Raw genomic sequence first — 18,812 nt, 5'->3', positions numbered from 1 at the left:
AAAATCCTTAGCCTGTGGCTACCCTAAAAAATGTCTACATACGTTCTATGCCAGGGCCGGGGCAACAAATAGAAGAGATCTTCTTTATTGCTACAATGCGACATCTATAGAATCTTCTAACTTTATTTGGTACATTATGCATGTTCTTCGCAATATTCTGCGTTGGCCAATTCTATAAACTGACCCGGATTTAACCCTTAATGACCATGCCATTTAGCGCGTCAATGACCAAGGATTATTTTTTGTTTTCTTATGGTCGCATTTCAACAGTCGTAACTTTTTTTATTCCGTCGACATAGCCGTATAAGGGCTTGTTTATTGCGGGAAGAGTTGTATTTTGCAATTGCACCATTTTTGGATGCATATAATATATCAAATAGCTTTTATTAACTTTATTTTAGGAGAGAATATTCTGGCATTGATTTTTAAATTATAAATTACGCCATTTAGTATGCGGTGTAAATAATATGTTACCTTTATTCTATGGGTTGGCACGATTACGGGGATACCAAATATGTAACAGTTTTATATGTTTTCCTACGTTTGCACAATAAAAACCCTTTTAGAAAAAATTTACTTGTTTTTGCACCGCCGCATTCCAAGAGCCATAACTTTTTTATTTTTCCATCAATGTGGCCGTATATGAGTTGATTTTTGCGGGGCAAGGCGTAGATTTCATTAGTACTATCATGGGGTACATGAGACTTATTGATTAACTTTTATTTTATTTTTTATGAGGGGAATGGGAGAAAAAAAAGAATTTAGCCATTGTTTTTTGGGGTGTTTTTGGATGCCCTTCATCTGGAGGTTAAATTAATGTGTTAATTTTATTGTTCAAGTTGTTCCGATTGCGGCGATACCTTATATATGCATGTGTTATTTGTTTTGACACTTTTACTAAATAAAACCACTTTTTTGGGAAAAAAAGTGGTTTTATTTTATTTTTACTATAATCGTTTTGGGTTATTTTCATAAACTTTATTTAACTATGTAATTTAATTTTTTTTGTCCCATTAGGGGACTTTACTTTGCGATCGCAGATATAATGGCAAGATAGAAGAAAAAAATTATCCAGCGCTGATGGTAGTTAAAAGGGAAAAACAAGTCCCATGTTTATTGGAGAAATCCTTAAAATCAAAAGGGAGACGCAGTCCCAAGGTAGGAGTAGTCAGGGTGTATACCCGAGCCTACGCGTTTCGAACGCGGTCTGCGTTCTTAGTCATGGCAGAAAAGATAATCACCATGTGTCTGAGACTCCACTATATGCTCGGTTGTCAGCTATTGAAGCCGCTATGCAAATATCAATGATTGGAAAGATTCAGCAAGTAAGGAGTGGCTAGCAAACAGCGAATAGGTAAGTTGGAATTACGTAGATTTAACATAATGTTATTATATATTTATTTTACACGCAATGTTACTCAAAAGTAATTCAAACTTATAATATGTGAATATAAATATTATTTCAATACTAATTCGGTTGAATTAGACTTGGTTATTATTATGAACATATAAGGGGGAAACTGAAACACACGGCCATAATAATACTCGTACATACATGAAAAACAAACATAACATGGTATCATATCAAAAAATGTAATACATTTACATGGAGAAGAATTAAATTTTGTTAAAAAAGATTGAAGAAAAAAGGTTTCTTTGTATAAATATGTAACAGTGTAACAAAATGTTAATTGTTTGGGAAATATATTTATCAGATTTATATATTTTTGAACCGGTTAATTAATTATGAACTAAATGCGGTGGCATTATAACGTATTTAAATAGTCTATTGTCCAACATCCAGAACAAATTGATATGTTATTTGTTTTTATTAGTATTTATTTCACTACTGGTACAGCACATTCCTATACGTGAGTTTAATTTTATTATTTTTTCTTTTTATCTCTATTTACGAAAATACAATGCGCCCTTGTTTCCTAAATGAATAATAGATCGTGTCTCCAAACGAGAGGAGTATTTTATTTTATTTATTTGGAAACTATTACTTGTACCTAAGCTTGAAAGAAATGTATATAGATCAGGACCTAAGTTTATTCATGCATTAGATGCGTATAAATTCGGTATTAAGTGATTTCTAAGTGTAAACATTTAATGTGGTATCTTTAATGGCAACGGATGCCAATTGTGATATTTAGAAGACCTTAAATACATATAAAACATAAATTTCAAGTAGGGAAGGGTATTAACGCAACATAATAATTGGTGTGAATTTGGTCTTCAAGTCTCCGGGAATAGAGTGCGTCCTTATTATACGGATAGCTCACATGTTTATCCGTGAGTAGATAGTAATCTATTCTAATTATTAAAGGTTATTTACTGAGCACATTTGTATTGAAACTTCATGCCAAATGCAAAATTGAACATCTAATAGGTTTATTTAGAATGGTTTATACTGCAGTTGATTACATGTAGCTAAACAATATATATTAGTTCGTGTTCATCTTTATTCGTTTGATACGATATATAATATGAAACTAAGCTTAGTTGATAAAGCCATTTAGTTTATATTCTGAGAGAACTTTCAGAATTATTTTTTTTAAAGTGAACTGACAGAAAGCAGAAGAACACAAAATTTGATTTAAGTACTGTTGTGTTGTGTTATATATATCAAATTTGTCCAATACTTAATCTAATATTATTGGACTTGATAATAATTTTATTTCTTGACAGAAAAATGTATATGAGCGAAAACTGCAAGTTTAGATAAAAAGCTGGAGAAGGAGAAACATGTTGGGCCAAAAGAAACCTGATGGCCGGGACGAGATCGTCTAGCACTAAGACCGTAAGTAACACATATAAAGCAGTGAGCCATGCAGGGTGTTATCAAACAGTTGCTTGTAATTAATATTGTTATTATAGTCATGCGCATATTCACCTTGGGTTTATAGCAAATGTATTGAGTTTTTGAGAGCAAAGCTAGTTGTATTATTAGTGGATTTTTAATATCCAAATTACAAAAGATTTATTTATTAAGCACGTAGTATTTATTATCATGAAATTATTAATATACTGGATTAAATCTGACAAACAATTCCCTGTATTTGTTGGTAAATAATTATAGTACATGACTATAACGTTTTAGATATATGCTCAATTTATAGGCTGTATATTACTTATAAATAAGTCATTGTGACTATATTTATATTATTGCTTGAGATATTTTAGATTTGTATTTTTATTTATTGGTTAATTATATTGCCCATTTTTTACCCGGTATATATATATGTTCTCCAGTCTGGAGTGCAAATTAATATATAGGCTGTATATTACTTATAAATAAGTCTTTATGACTAATTTATATTATTACTTAAGATATTTTAGATTTTTATTTTTATTTGTTGATTAATTATATTGACCATTTTTTACCCGGTATATATATATATATGTTCTCCAGTCTGGAGTACAAAATAATATACGTATCTCAGCATTTAGTAATGGAACATAAGTTCCTTTTTGAGATTTAGTCCCTGGGGAAAACGAGTTTCAGGATTATAAATCCAGAATGCCTCTCTCGTAAGCAAGCGATGTTTCAGATCTCCTCCTCTCATTGTTCCCCTCACTTTTTCAATGGCATAGGTACAAAATGTGCTGACATTTCTATTGTGACAAGTGATAAAATGTCTGGCTGCATTCGAAATATTAGTGATGGGTGGATTTCTAATATAACTAAGATGTTCTAAAATGCGAATTTTAAATTTCCTCGTTGTACAGCCTACATATTTGAGTTTGCACGCTGTACATTCAATGATATAAACTACGTAATCGCTATTGCAGTTAATGTAAGATTTAACTGCAAAGCTGGTAGTTTCTGTGGAATTTGAGTATTGTTTGTTTATTTTGACCAATGTACAGACTTTACAGGGACTAACACCGCATTTGTAGAACCCCTTGTGTGTCAACCATGTGGGTTTGAGATTATTTATTGTCAAAAGTGACGGGGACAGTATGTTACCCAGGGTTTGTGCTCTGCGAGACACTACCCTGCATCCATCTTTCAAAAGCTTCTCTAATTTTGAATCTTCGCAAAGCAGGGGAATGTATTTTAACACCATATTTTTGATAGTATCAAACTGCTTGCTGAATTGTAATGCAAGAGTTGGAGTGCTGTAACTTGTGGTGTAATTTACTGGAGTGATTCTGGTTTTATCAGTAAAAATGAGGGAATCTCTGTCTTTGGTTCCAACGATAATTTTGGCCCTTGCTAGTGTCCAATCTTTATAACCTCTGGCCCTTAATCTTCGGCAGATGGCAGATTCCTCTTTGACATATCCTGTATGTAAACTGCAATTTCGTTTAGCACGTGTCAGCTCGCCTATAGGAATTGCAGAAATAGTATGGGTAGGATAATCGCAGATATATCGCAGATATAATGCTTTGGTATACTTAGTATAACAAAGAAATATTGCCTGTCAGTGTAAAACTGACAGGCAATCTATTAGGCCATGCCTCTGGCAGTTGCTGAAGGCAGACCTGGGGCTTCTGTTAGGCCCACGGCTGCCATGGAAACCCAACGGCGCCCTGCGATTTCTTTGAGGGGGTGCCGATGGGGTGACAGAGGGAGCTCCCTCAATCTGTCAAACACATTAGATGCCATCTAATGTGTTAAACTGTTGGAATTGGAGTGCGCTTCGATTCCGGCAGCTGGGGCAGGAGCCAGGCTGTGTATAACAGCCGTACTCCTGCCGCTGATCGCCGATCGCGTGCGTCGGATATATCCATCCATATGCAGGAACTAGCTCCTGCATAGGACGGATATATCCGGCCTTCGTCGTTAAGGTGTGAAAAAAATTCATATCTACCACTCCTAGCATTATCTACCGTAGGGGAAAATTTTTTTGTGATTTTTAGTTCAAATATGGTACTATAACAACCTCTCCTATTGTTAGATATAGTGTTCTTTCTACAAGAATCCATACAATATTGACTCTGGAGAACTAAGTCCCTGAGCATGCGCAATACAAGCACAGCCACAGTCTCTAGTTCCACGTTTTCTGTCATGCGGACAATTAATTCTTAAATGTTTGCGCTGAACGCGTCTGGTGCATGTGTGCGCATGCTCGGGCATCCCTTCAGAATCGGACGGCCTTTGGCACTTGCGATTGGACAACTTTAACATCCATCATATGATGGAGAGGCTCGTCTCCTTATACTCATGCCTATTTGCTGTTCATACTAACACATCCCTCCTTACGTCATCTGGAAGTTTTATATGGGGAAGTTTCTTTGTGAGCGCCATCATTAGCCCTTAAACCCCTGAAGACGCTGCTTGTGCAATGAAACATGTCGGGGGGGGGGGGGCTTCTCCCTAATTTTAGCTCAATGCAATCCTTTGACAGTCTTTACTAGCTGCTAGCGACGTGCACTATGATCGGCATCTATAAATAGCAGTCATCTGTCAGATTCCACTTCTTTCACAGCTATCTTGACACTGACATACTGTATAGCTGTAATACTGGTATTATCTCCTCTATTGGATTGCATTGTATTTTTAATATCAATGTGGTTTGTCATTTTGCTATTCAATAAAGATTATTATTTGTTATACAATCAAATAGATTTTTCTATATAAACTTGTTAGTTGGGGAAAAAAACTGGCTTTTGTTGCCTTATGGCAATTTTCGTTACTTAAGTTGAATTGAGTGCCCGCCAACTATCTGGGTCTTTTTGTGTTTTTCTTGTCAATAATAATACTTTGCAGCCCCACTTAGCAGAGTGGATGTTCATCCATTTAGAATTGATTCGCTCATGTCTAAATAAATCTATATAATCGGTAGGAGTCCTACCTCTGAAATTGCTGCTGATCCTCAAAACTGAAAGATTGCCTTTCCAGCTTTAATGGGTTGTCCCATAAAAATCATTGTTTTTATTTTAATTAAGCATCAAAATATGAGATTAGTTTGAATTTATGCTTATTAAAAAAAAAAAGGCCTATTTCACGAAACATTACACTGAAAGCTTCGTATAACGCCACTTGTTTCAATAGCCTCCCTTAGTGTGTCCACCTCAGTAGCAGTGCCAAGGTGGACACACATGCGCTGTTGTGATGCTGACTTTGCTCTCTGCCGGGTTTTGTCGTGGATGCAGAGGAATCCTTGTTGTGGTGAGAAGGCTGCCTCTGACACTGCAGCGTCTTCTTTGCTTCTCAGGGGAGCTGCTGAGCAAGTTCAATGGCAGTCTCCTCTGACAAGCGGAAAAGAAACTGCATCAGTGGTATGGACATGGCAAAGCTTAGGAAGGGAATAGGAGGACTCTTTTATTATCAGCAGGAGCGGACTGGAAATATTGACAGGGAGAGGCAGCATTACGTAGTACGGCGCTGCGTGCCTCCAACAATCAAGTGTCACTCCAACAATCGTTATATGCCTGACAACTGCCCGGCTTATAAGGCATGCTTCAGTACGTAGAAATACATTGCTGTAAAAAAAATGTGTAATTGCTTACTAGCTTTTAGATGACTCAATATGTGTATACCTGTACTTTGCAGACTAACACACTACGTAATAAAACCCCTTTAATTGCATCAGGGTTTGTTTCAGTTTCCTACACAGCGGGTAGACGTGAGCGTTACCGCGCAAGAAGCCTCAGTGTTCAACTAGCATTGTGACGCCGTGATTCTGAGAGAGGGTGAGGGTCCCAGCAGTCGGACCCCACTGATAAGCAAGTGTTGGCATATCTTAGCAATTTGCCATCAGTTATCATGATTGGAAAACCTCTATAATATTTCAATATTTTCAGAGTAAGCATTCACTTAAAAAGGAAAAAAAGGAAAAAGAAACTTGATTCACTTATGAAGTTTTCTGCCTTTTTATTACAAATGTCCATATTAATTATAGTGATGCATACACATTATTTACACATTTTATCTAGAAATTATAAAAAACTGTTTTTGCTAAATATAGTAGAAGACACACTTGAATATTAAGTTACATTGTACATTATAAGGCACAAAGGAGAGCGATACATTTCATCTGATTAATATATTGAATAAAAAAATTAATAGAATAAAAAAAAGTTGTAATGCATGATTTTGTTAAAGGTTGAAAAGCTAAATGAAAGTGTTAATATTGTATTTTATATAGTTTTGTGGTAAAATTGTACTACATAGCTTAATATGACGTATATAAATTACACTTCTCAAGCTCACTTAATTGTGGTATTTGAAGGGTTGTCTCATGAAGAAAATCCCTTTTCAAAAAGGAAGCTGGCTTCTCTCAACTTCGGCGAAGTTGCGGCTAGACGCACATTTCCCCTGCAGTGGCCCCAAAGTAGCGTTACATGAAGACCATTGAAATAATTGGCTATCCATGTAACGCAAGGATGCGCAGAGAGGCTCTCTGTTTTGGTACATAGAGGGAGGGTCTCTTTATGACGTCGATATTCCTAATGCAAGGCCTGAGGGGGCAAATTTGACTAGCGTTCGTTCAACATAATCTAAATAACAAAATATGTTTTCTATAAGGCTGGGTTCACACGACCATGTTACGTCCGTAATGTACGGAACGTATTTCAGCCGGAAGACCCGGACCGAACACACTGCAGGGGGCCGGGCTCCTAGCATCATAGTGATGTACGACGCTAGGAGTCCCTGTCTCTGCGTGGAACTACTGTCCCGTACTGTAATCATGATCGTATATCACTATGATGCTAGGAGCCCGGCTCCCTGCACTGTGTTCGGTCCGGGTCTTCCGGCCGAAATACTTTCCGTACTTTACGGACGTAACATGGTCGTGTGAACCCAGCCTAAATGTAATCTACAAACATGTAAAACATGCACATGATTTTAAATGAAATGTTTTGTGTAAAATGGATGTGTGATGTGGTTGCAAAAATCTCAGCACGAATGCCTCATTCCTATAATGATCTAGGTGCACAGCAGCTTCTGGAATCATAGTGAAAGCTCAGATCATAGTTATTTTTGTAGATATTTTTGAGTCATCTATTTTTATAGTGCGGACTATTTCAGTAGATTGTGTGGAAACCTCAAGGGTGAAAATAGTGCCTACCTACTAAAGGATTGTTACTAAACTGGGAATGGCGGTGCAGGCACAAATAGAGGCACCAACACCACCAGTAGAGGTAAGAGGGGGATGAGTCTCCCTAGCACATCGGCACATTGTTATGGTGTCATCTGTGGCTTGCCTATTGTAACGGGGGCATCTCTGGTTGCTACACTATGGGGGCATCTGTCGCTAGTGCATTGCTATAAGTGCACCCTTGGCGGGCATACTGTTGTGGGGCATCTGGGCTTGCTTAAACTGTTACGGAGGCATCTGTGACTGGCACATGTTGTTATAGGGGTATCTGTAGCTTTCTTACATACTGTGTAATATAGGCATTTGTAGTAAGCATTCTGGGGGATCGGTGGCAGGCACTTATGAGGAAGAATTTGCTCCAAATGACATCCTTGCTAGTAATTCTATATTATTCTTGCACAATTGTTTTACCTATCTTTTACTCCAGGGTCATTTTTAAATGTTGGAGAGTATACATACTCTTATGGGGACTGTTATGTGTGCGTCTGTGCCTAGTGTTTTCAATTTATACGTTCTGTATGTAGGTCAGCCACAATTGTTCTGTGATGACCTGGCCATGGGACCAATTTATTGGTGGTTGGTAGATAACTTGCCTTAGACACAATAAAAACTAGAGTACCACAAACATCTGACTGCCCCTTTCCTAATGCATTATATGTGTCAAGTCTCCATTCCATATTGTTGGTTAAGATAACATCAGGAGGAAACAACATTAGAATCGAGATATATGATTAACTTATGTTTTTCCAATCAAGCTTGTGTGAACAACAACAATACAATGACCTTATATATGGATGGAGCAAAGAAACAGCATGGTAGCCTAAGCCATAATTATTCCCTTTACAGGTTTAGGACTAGTCTAAAAAATTTAGAGACATGCTACAAACAAGTGGTATTTTCATTTCTGGTGTGAAAGCAAACACTATATTTACATATGTTAAATTACTAACAATTTTTTGCAAAATATTACATGGAAATGAGGGCATTCAAAATATATTTAGTAAATATTAATATGGTTGATAGGCATAAAAAATGACAATATTACACATAAGACCTTTACTATGTAATACAAAAAGTTATGTGAACAAAGCAAACTACTCAAACAAGATTCATTGTCTATGTACATAGCATACACTGCGCAATTTATAGAGTGAGTCAAATATTGACCCAACATTGATTTATTTTAAAGCAACTTAACCTTTTATTTATATTTTAAAATCTATTTTCTATAGTTTTTCTTGAATTGAAGTATTAGTGTGGTGTACTGTGTGAGTTCTTGTGTGTGAATACATGTATCAGAAATTCATTTATGGTAACTACTTAATCCAACAATTTTCAAGGGTCCGGGAAAGCTTTAATGATACTTTCATAGGCTGGTGGTGGTGTGTGAGTTGAATGGCCAAGACGTAGGCTGTTACTTGACCAGTGGAAGTCTGGCCGACCAAAGTTGCCAGTAGTGTTAATTGTTGGTGATGTGTTGTTGGCACGAGGTAGAGTAACAAGTTGACTCTCAGCTTCAACCGCAACGGGAGGAGATTGTAAAAATGGATGAAAAGTGGAGGCTCTGAAGCTAGGCTTTCTTGTGAACGGATCAGGTTGCTCTTGTGAAGGCTGCCGTTGAAAAGTGAGGCTGACCAAGCTAAGGTTGCTCCTACGTTCACAGCCACTGTTGCGATAAAACCCAGATCTATTTAATCCTTGGTTTTGAGAAGAAGTTCTAGGACGGCGACTTGATAAGCTGGTCATTCTTGGGGAAATAGCTGCACTGGCCCGCCGGCGGGACAAGCATGTAATTAGAATCCATATTACACCTCCAATTATCAATCCAATGGCAATGGAAACTGTAAATGATAATATTACTCCGCCTGTTAAGAAATAAAATAAAATTATTAGATACATAGATTTAAGTAAAATAAAAGAAAGTTAATTAAATCCCCTATGCATTTATGAGCTCATTTATATAAATATTAAAGTGGATCTGTCAGGTTCCCTATGTTACCCTATCAGGGAGCATAGTGTATATATAAATATTTAGATTTTTATGATTTGATTCAGTATTTTCATAAAAAAAAGCTGTTTAAATGTCAGGACATAGAGTAAGCCTCTTCTCATCTCCCCCTCTATCAAATATTGTCCTCTGATAAAGGAGACCTATGCATAAGAGATCTGATTGAAATATTGAAATGACTTGGAAGATAAACTAGTTGTAATACTAAGGGTATGTTCACACGTTTACTAAAAAGGTCTGAAAATACGGAGCTGTTTTCAAGGGAAAACAGCTCCTGATTTTCAGACTTTTTTGGAAGCTCACTTTTTTCACTGCGTTTTTTTATGGCCGTTTTTGGAGCTGTTTTTCTATGGAGTCAATGAAAAACAGCTCCAAAAACGGCTTAAGAAGTGACATGCACTTCTTTTTCACTGGGTTTTTTTTTTTTTACGTGGCCATTTTGAAAAACGCCTCAAAAGCAGCCTCAAAAGAAGACTCAAAAGAAAACTCAAAAGAAGCTCCAAATTAAAAGAAGCTTCAACGCCTGAAAATCAAAGGCTGTTTTCTCTGAAAAGGGTATGTTCACACACTTAACCAAAAATGACTGAAAATACGGAGCTGTTTTCAAGGGAAAAGAGCTCCTGATTTTCAGATGTTTTTTGAGAAACTCGCGTTTTTCGCAGCTTTTTTACGGCCGTTTTTGGAACTGTTTTCAATAGAGTCTATGAAAAACAGCTCCAAAAATGTCCCAAAAAGTGACCTGCACATCTTTTTCGCAGCCGTTTTTTACGCAGCCGTTTTTTTAAAAACGGCCGCGTGAAAAAAAACGTCCCGTCGGAACAGAACGCTGTTTTTCCCATTGAAATCAATGGGCAGATGTTTGAAGGAGTTCTGTTTCCGAATTTTCTGCCGTTTACGGCCCGAAAAGCGTCCGAAAATAAGCCGTGTGAACATACCCTAAGCATCATGAGATTTGAAGTTCAATTTACCATAAACAACGAAGTTCCAGACGTATTTTATACTTTTCTAGGTATAAGCAAATATAAACCCAAGCCTATACTAATAATTTGGCAGTTCTGGTAATTGCCAGAAAAGCTGGACTGCTTGAGAATATTTATTTTTATTATAAATTGTAACATCAATTTATAATAAAACGTACATCAAACGTACATCATTATAAGAGAATAAATTGAAGAAGCAATAAACAAAATACTCAAACCTAACCTACTCACTCTACATAATAGATGAGAGATGGGATACAGAGAGAAGTAAAAAAAAGTGGAATATAGTAAAATGGAGCAGAATTTATTTGTATTGCATTATTCCGCTGCATGTGAACATAACCAAAAGGATAGAATAGGCTGTGTAGGCAAATAGGCTTGTGTGTTTCAAAGTTAGGGCTTCCCAATTAGAACTTGCACAGAACTATGCAATGTATTAAACATGCTATTGATGGGGAGGTTGGTCTGGGTGTGTTTTAATTTAGGGATTCGGTCTGATGTTTGAAGCCTCCCTTGCCCTCATCCCGTATTTTATACGTATGTGGCTGATAGTGTGTGCTTTTTCTATCCCCCTAGATCTCAATCCTGAATCCGCCACCAGGAGCAGCACATCACAAAAGAGGGGCAGCCAGTCAGTAGAGCCTGCGGAGGAGTAGCTCACACACGAACCATAGTACAGAGAGAGAGTGAGAGCCCGGCCATGTGAGTTTGTCCGACTTTGGTGCTGTACACCCTTATTTATCCTTCTGAGTCTTCACATCTTATTAGACAAGAGCAGGAGTGGGAGGACTAGCCGTTGCTGCCAGACAAAGCTGTGTGTTGGAGCAGGGCAGGAGTAGCATGCAGGCACACAGCTCAAGGTGAGCTCCTGGAACAGGCTATAGGAAACTTGGTGGAAAGAATAACTTGTTAACCTAATTTGGGAGGGTGTCCTGAAAATGTATTTACATTTATATATTAAATATTATTTTAAATATGTAAAAGACAAGGGGCGCCCCACTGCTACATGCATCAAACACTTCTGGTCAGATGACATTCCCGGTTAAAAGTATACAGTGTTTCAAAATGTATTCTAAGACTATGTTCACAGGGTGCGAATTAGACATAGGCAGGGCCGGCTCCAGGTTTATGGGCGACACAGACTTTGTAGGCCCCTTTAACGGGGAAACTCACGGCGGCAGTAAAATGGCAGAAAACGTCACTTTGTGCCCCCATATAGACGTTAGGCCCTGTGTATGCCCCCATATAGAAGTTAGGCCCCCAGTTTGTACCCCTATAAATGTAGTGCCCTTTGTAGATAGTGCCACACAGCCCCCCTCCCTGATAGTATCACACAGCCAACCCTCACAGGTAGTGCCACACAGGCCCCTCCTCCGAGGTAGTGCAACACAGCCCCCACCTCCCAGGTAGTGCCACACAACCCCCTCCTCCCAGGTAGTGCCACCCAGCCCCCTCCGTGGTAGTGCCACACAGCCACCCTACCCTCCCTGGTAGTACCACACAACCTCCCTCCCTGAAGGTGGCACCTTTGGGGTTCCCTCTAGGAGTTGAATCCCCTGGCTGGTGATTCCACTTCAGGAGAAACCCCTGACGTCACTGTCACTAGCGCTCTGCCTGGGACTCATTCTCTCCTCCTGACATCACTGCCCATATATGGATAGTGATGTCTGGGGCTTCCCCAGAGACGGAGTCCTGGAGTAGAGCTGCTTGTAGCTGTCTGCCTGGACTCCTCTCCCTCTGACATCTATCTCCATATATGGACAGTGATGTCAGGGGCTTCCCCAGAGACAGAGTCCCGGAGCAGAGCCGCTAGCGCACTGCCTGGGACTCCTTCTCTCGTCCTGACATTGCTGTCCATATATGGACAGTGATGCCATGACGACGGCAACGACAGCACTCAAGTGGGCCCCCCTAAGGTAGTGGGCCCCGGCACTTGCTTGGGTTCGCCAGGTGCTGACGCTGGCCCTAGCCATAGAACTAGAAAATCCATGGCAGAAATCTGCAGTTGACACTCAGGTTTCTGTCCAGCAGACCTGCCCCAATGTAATTCAACAGAGCTAAATTTCTGCATCAAAATCTGCTGCGTGTAACTGTATCATAAGGGCTTATTCAGACGAACGTAAAATACGTCCGTGCAACGCGCGTGATTTTCACGCGCCTCGCACAAACCTATGTTAGTCTATGGGGCCGTTGAGACAGTCCGTGATTTTCACGCAGGGTATGTCCGCTGTGTGAAACGCACGACATGTCCTATATTTGTGCATTGTGAAATCAATGGGTGCGTGAAAATCACGCGCAGCACACGGAAGCACTTCCGTGTGATGCGCGTGATTCACGCAACAGCAGTCAAAACTATGATTGAAAACAGAAAAGCACCACGTGCATTTCTGTTTACAAACATACAAACAGAGTGTCATAATGATGGCGGCTGCGTGAAAATAATGCAGTCACGCATCATACGGGGATGACACACGGAGCTGTTAAGTACCTTTTGCGCGCGCAAAACGCACACACTCGTGTGAATCCGGCCTCAGGGTAGGAACACACTAGGCGTAAACACTGCGGAAAATCCGCAGCGTATTACAGTAGCAGCAGTGTGGGTGAGATTTCAATAAGTCTCATCTCCACACAGAGGACAAAATCTGCCAAAAAAAATGCACATAAATTGAACTTTGTTCCTTTTTCTTTAGCCGCAGCATGCCAAGTAATGCTGTGGAATCGCTGCTCTTGTGTTGTGGGTTTTCTCCATTGAATTCAATAGGGTGGTTAAACCCACAACAAAGTGGTTTGTGTTGCAACATTTGCGGCGGCATCGCAACGCTTCCACCGCAAAAATCGCGAGTAAGAAAAAAAAAGTTATACTTACCCAGACTTCACCGCTTCATCTCCAGTCCGGCCTCCTGGGATGATGTTTCATCCCATGTGATCGCTGCAGCCAATCACAGGCTGCAGCGGTCAGATGGCCTAAAACGTCATCCCAGGAGGCCGGACTATGCAAAAAAGAGAGGGAGGAGGTAAGTATGAAAGTTTTTTGTTTTTGTTGCTTTCCGCAGCGGAAATTATACTTGAAAAATGCACCACGATGTGGTGGAGTTTTTCGGACGACATGCGGTGTTTAGCGCAGATACGCTGTACAACTTGACATATCCGCCCTGAACACGCTGTGTGTGTTCCTACCCTAAGGCGTGAGTGCCGGCAGTCTGGGGTAGGTTCGGGAGTACGGCACCCAAACAGAAGAAGCGCTGGCATTGTCATGGCAGTGACGCTCACAGCGTCATCACAAGGTGCTTTCTATGCAGTGCGAACAAGGGAGGCTTCCGTCGGCTCTGTATGGGGGGGCGTGATTGAGTGACGTGAGGGCTGTCATGACGTCACGTGGAGGAGGCTGAGCTAAAAAAAAGACCACGAATGTGAGCGAAGAGGTACTGAGAAAAAGACAGGGAGAGTCAGAGAGGGATAGGCCGCTGATATAAAGCTCAGGTATGAACAATATTTAGAAAAGCCTAGCACTAGAGACAAGCGCAGGCTTCCAAGAGTCAAGACTGCTGCTGAGGCAAAAACATATCTGGAAGATGGACCCAAGTAAAGAGGTCATAACCAGCATTGCCTGATCCCCTACATACTGTGGTGACTGCAGAGATGGTATCCCTGGGCTCCAGATAAGTGTTTTACATATATATATATATATATATATATATATATATATATATATATACATATATATATATATATATATATATATATATATATACACACACTATCGTTCAAAAGTTTGGGGTCACCCAGACAATTTCGTGTTTTCCATGAAAACTCACTCTTATATTTATCAAATGAGTTGCAAAATGACTAGAAAATATAGTCAAGACATTGACAAGGTTAGAAATAATGATTTTTATTTGAAATAATAGTTTTCTCCTTCAAACTTTGCTTTCGTCAAAGAATGCTGAATTTGCAGCAATTACAGCATTGCAGACCTTTGGCATTCTAGCTGTTAATTTGCTGAGGTAATCGGGAGAAAATTCACCCCATGCTTCCAGAAGCCCCTCCCACAAGTTGGATTGGCTTGATGGGCACTTCTTGCGTACCATACGGTCAAGCTGCTCCCCCAACTGCTCTATGGGGTTGAGATCTGGCGACTGCGCTGGCCACTCCATTACAGATAGAATACCAGCTGCCTGCTTCTTCCCTAAATAGTTCTTGCATAATTTGGAGGTGTGCTTTGGGTCATTGTCCTGTTGTAGGATGAAATTGGCTCCAATCAAGCGCTGTCCACAGGGTTTGGCATGGCGTTGCAAAATGGAGTGATAGCCTTCCTTATTCAAAATCCCTTTTACCTTGTACAAATCTCCCACTTTACCAGCACCAAAGCAACCCCAGACCATCACATTACCTCCACCATGCTTGACAGATGGCGTCAGGCACTCTTCCAGCATCTTTTCAGTTGTTCTGTGTCTCACAAATGTTCTTCTGTGTGATCCAAACACCTCAAACTTCGATTTGTCTGTCCATAACACTTTTTTCCAATCTTCCTCTGTCCAATGTCTGTGTGCTTTTGCCCATATTAATCTTTTCCTTATATTAGCCGGTCTCAGATATGGCTTTTTCTTTACCACTCTGCCCTGAAGGCCAGCATCCTGGAGTCGCCTCTTCACTGTAGACGTTGACACTGGTGTTTTGCGGGTGTTATTTAATGAAGCTGCCAGTTGAGGACATGTGAGGCGTCTATTTCTCAAACTAGAGACTCTAATGTACTTGTCCACCGTCCAGCAGCACCGGTCAAGATTATGGGTGGGTGCACGCCCTCGGAGCTCGATCACGGCTCCAAATCTCCTATAGTTGTCCAAGAATAGGCAGTACTCCAAGTCAGAGTGAAAAAATTGCCTTTTTATTAGCCCTTGGGCAACGTTTCGGCTCTACATGTGGAGCCTTTTTCAAGCATTGAAAAAGACTCCACATGTAGAGCCGAAACGTTGCACAAGGGCTAATAAAAAGGCAATTTTTTCACTGTGACTTGGAGTGCTGCCTATTCTTGGACTATATATATATATATATATATATATATATATATGTGTTGTCTGGTGTGAAGAAACCTTAACAATGTTCAAGTGCATAAAGAGTTAAATGTTTGTGAAGCAGACAGACTTAAAGAGACAGAGCGACAGATGCCGCAATTATACTGAACGTATGGACAGTTAGAAAGATGTGTCAGACGTATATCTGTCACCTCTGTACTCGTTGCATTCCTAGGTGAGCCTCATCGGTATAGTGGCCGCCGGCTGAGGGCGGGAGAGGGTGACCAGGAAAGGTAGTGGTTAGAGCCTAACATTTACCCCTGTGCATTACACTCAGTATTGGGTAGCTACCGCATTGACTGGCGGAGGTGCTCTTATCGCTCTATCTCTGGGCAACGTGTGTTCAGGTGCGACCTCTCTCAGGGGGACTCCAGTGGGATCGATATCCCCAACCGAAGGTTACCTATCTGCTGTCAATCAAAGGAAAATATTTGCCATTACAGTAAACAGTTGTACCGAGAATCTGTGTCGACTCTTTTCTCACGCTTACAAGTATACCACCTGCTTATATGCTTTCACACAGTGGTAATACAGGCACATTTTAGCAACTGTATTACATCCACAACACCTGCACCAACCTGCAGTTCAGCTGAACTGAACTTGAATTGTCATAGGGTACTATCATGAATAAAGGTGAATTCATTTGACAAAATTTGTTTCAGCTGTGCAATTTGATTTAGTTCGAACTGTATGTTGGACACTCTCTGGTCAAACAGGGCAATCAGGGCACTTGCGATTCCAGCCCTAAAAAAAAACAAAAAACATACACCCCTCCCCTGGTCTCCCGTAGCGACGCGTCCCTGGATGATGTTGTTTTGTCCCATGTGACTGCTGCAGCCTGTCATCATCTCTGGAGGCCGCCATGAACGCATTGCAGCAGCAGTGATATGGGACGTAACGACGTCATCTCAAGAGGCCGGCAGGGACACTATGGGAGACCAGGTATTTTTCACTTCCTCTTCTGCCCTGTTCCTTTTTCTAATCTGGAAAATGTTAGACTCCATTTTGCCGATTCATGCGCAGCAAACCTCAAAAATATCTGGAAATTCGGACCAAATAAAAAAAATTTTGAATCAATTTACTCATCTCTAATGGTAAGCTAAGACTGGTTAAGTAGAACCGCAGGACAGCCGGTTATTGCGGCCATAATACTAACATTAAAATGTGCCCACATTGCGACTCTGTAAAACCGACCTTGGGCTATGCTCACCCATTGTGGTTGTATAGCTATTTTTGCTGTCACACTTTTTTAAAAATCACAGCAAAACTGAACTACAACCGCAATGTATAAACACAGGCTTACATGACCCCCCTCCACACGCATCCCCAATTTTAACTCAAATCTCACAAAAACTGAGAGACTGCAGTTATTTCCGCCTAATCCAAATTGCTCTTCTCTTACCTCTTTTTTTCTGTTAATCTGTTACTGAAGACCACCTTTTACTGACTGAAAAGGTCACTGAACATTTGCAGTACCCTTTGATATAGGTACTACTTTCCCCAAATAAGGTATATTACAAAGATTCATGTATTCACATCAGGGGCAAGACAAGCTTTGTTGGTGCCCAAGGTGGTGGGCTTTTTTTCTCGAGGTCCCTGCATTATAGTTGAGAGATGGACAATCATTAATTTAACTGTCCCCTGTTGCTCCTTGTGAGCCACATTCATTTATGAGTGATGATCTGGCAGCCAGATTTAAGTAAAAAAGATTAAAATATTAAATGTAGAGAAACACAAAATCATGACATTTTTAATTTGCAGGTTAATATTTCAGTTTGAAATTTAACACACTGCTATTCCACCACCCAAACTGCAACTTTGCTTCCACACAGAAGGGGGTTGCGAGCCACTTAGGCCACGTTCAGACGTGGCAGAATTTTTCCGCTGCAAATGTTTTTGCAGATTCGGGGCAATTACGCAACGAATCTGCACCAACATTTGCATATTTGACAGGTAATTCAGAGGTTGCAGATATCACAGCGGACTTGCCACAGATTTCAGTTTTTGCATTGCAAAGGCTGAAATCCGCAGTGAAATTCCGCTGCTTCTCCGCAACATAATAAGCATGCTGCGGAGGGAAAATTCCGCACCGGAGCCTAATTTCCGCACAGTAATTTTCCGCAATGTCTGAACTAAGTTTCCTAAAAATGAATAATTCTTATTTTGAATAAGAATAGAAACAAATGTAAAAAACGGCGGCTGCGGAATTAAACTGCGGACTGTCCGCAGCGGAATTCAACGGCAATTCCGCCACGTCTGAACGTTGCCTCAGTGGCGTGACTACCGCAGTCGCAGCCGTAGCAGCTGCTACGGGGCCCGCGGCTTGAGGGGGCCCATGCCGCCGGCCAATATGCCACCCCATATGCCTGGTGGTGCCACTAGTGGCCGTTATGGCTGCTACAGCGGTAGCGCTGCTACTACGGGGCCCGCGCTGCTGAGCCTCCAACAAGTATGTGCTGGGCGACATAGGCCCACTCATGCTCGAAGGCGTCACTAGCACCGGAGGGGCCCCGGTGCTAGCAACAGCCAAATACATGCCTTAGCGCTGAATGGCTGGGCATGTTCCGTGCCCCATCAATCAGCGCCTTTCAATGGTGCTAGCGTCATTCTGCCCCGCCAATCAGCGTCATTGAACGACGCGTCGTTCAGCTCTAGCAGACCTGCTCAGAAGAGAGCAGGTCTGCATTGCCATCAAACT

The 18,812-nt window shown here is 40.6% G+C and overlaps 1 protein-coding gene across 1 annotated transcript in view; it reads right to left on the bottom strand.

The window, feature by feature from the left end:
- Positions 1 to 7,747: 7,747 nt before the first annotated feature.
- The window catches only part of MYCT1 (MYC target 1), a 59,003-nt gene continuing 47,938 nt past the window's right edge, over positions 7,748 to 18,812 (bottom strand). Inside the window, exon 2 of the mRNA XM_075864447.1 lies at positions 7,748 to 9,919. Coding sequence (XP_075720562.1) covers positions 9,390 to 9,919 — 530 coding nt within the window. The 3' untranslated portion in view covers positions 7,748 to 9,389. The remainder of the gene's footprint in view (positions 9,920 to 18,812) is intronic.

This window comes from Rhinoderma darwinii, chromosome 4 (genome assembly GCF_050947455.1).
Source record: "Rhinoderma darwinii isolate aRhiDar2 chromosome 4, aRhiDar2.hap1, whole genome shotgun sequence".
Lineage (NCBI taxonomy): Eukaryota > Metazoa > Chordata > Amphibia > Anura > Rhinodermatidae > Rhinoderma > Rhinoderma darwinii.
Note: the sequence above shows the minus strand (reverse complement) of the source record. Positions and strands in the feature narration are given on the sequence as shown.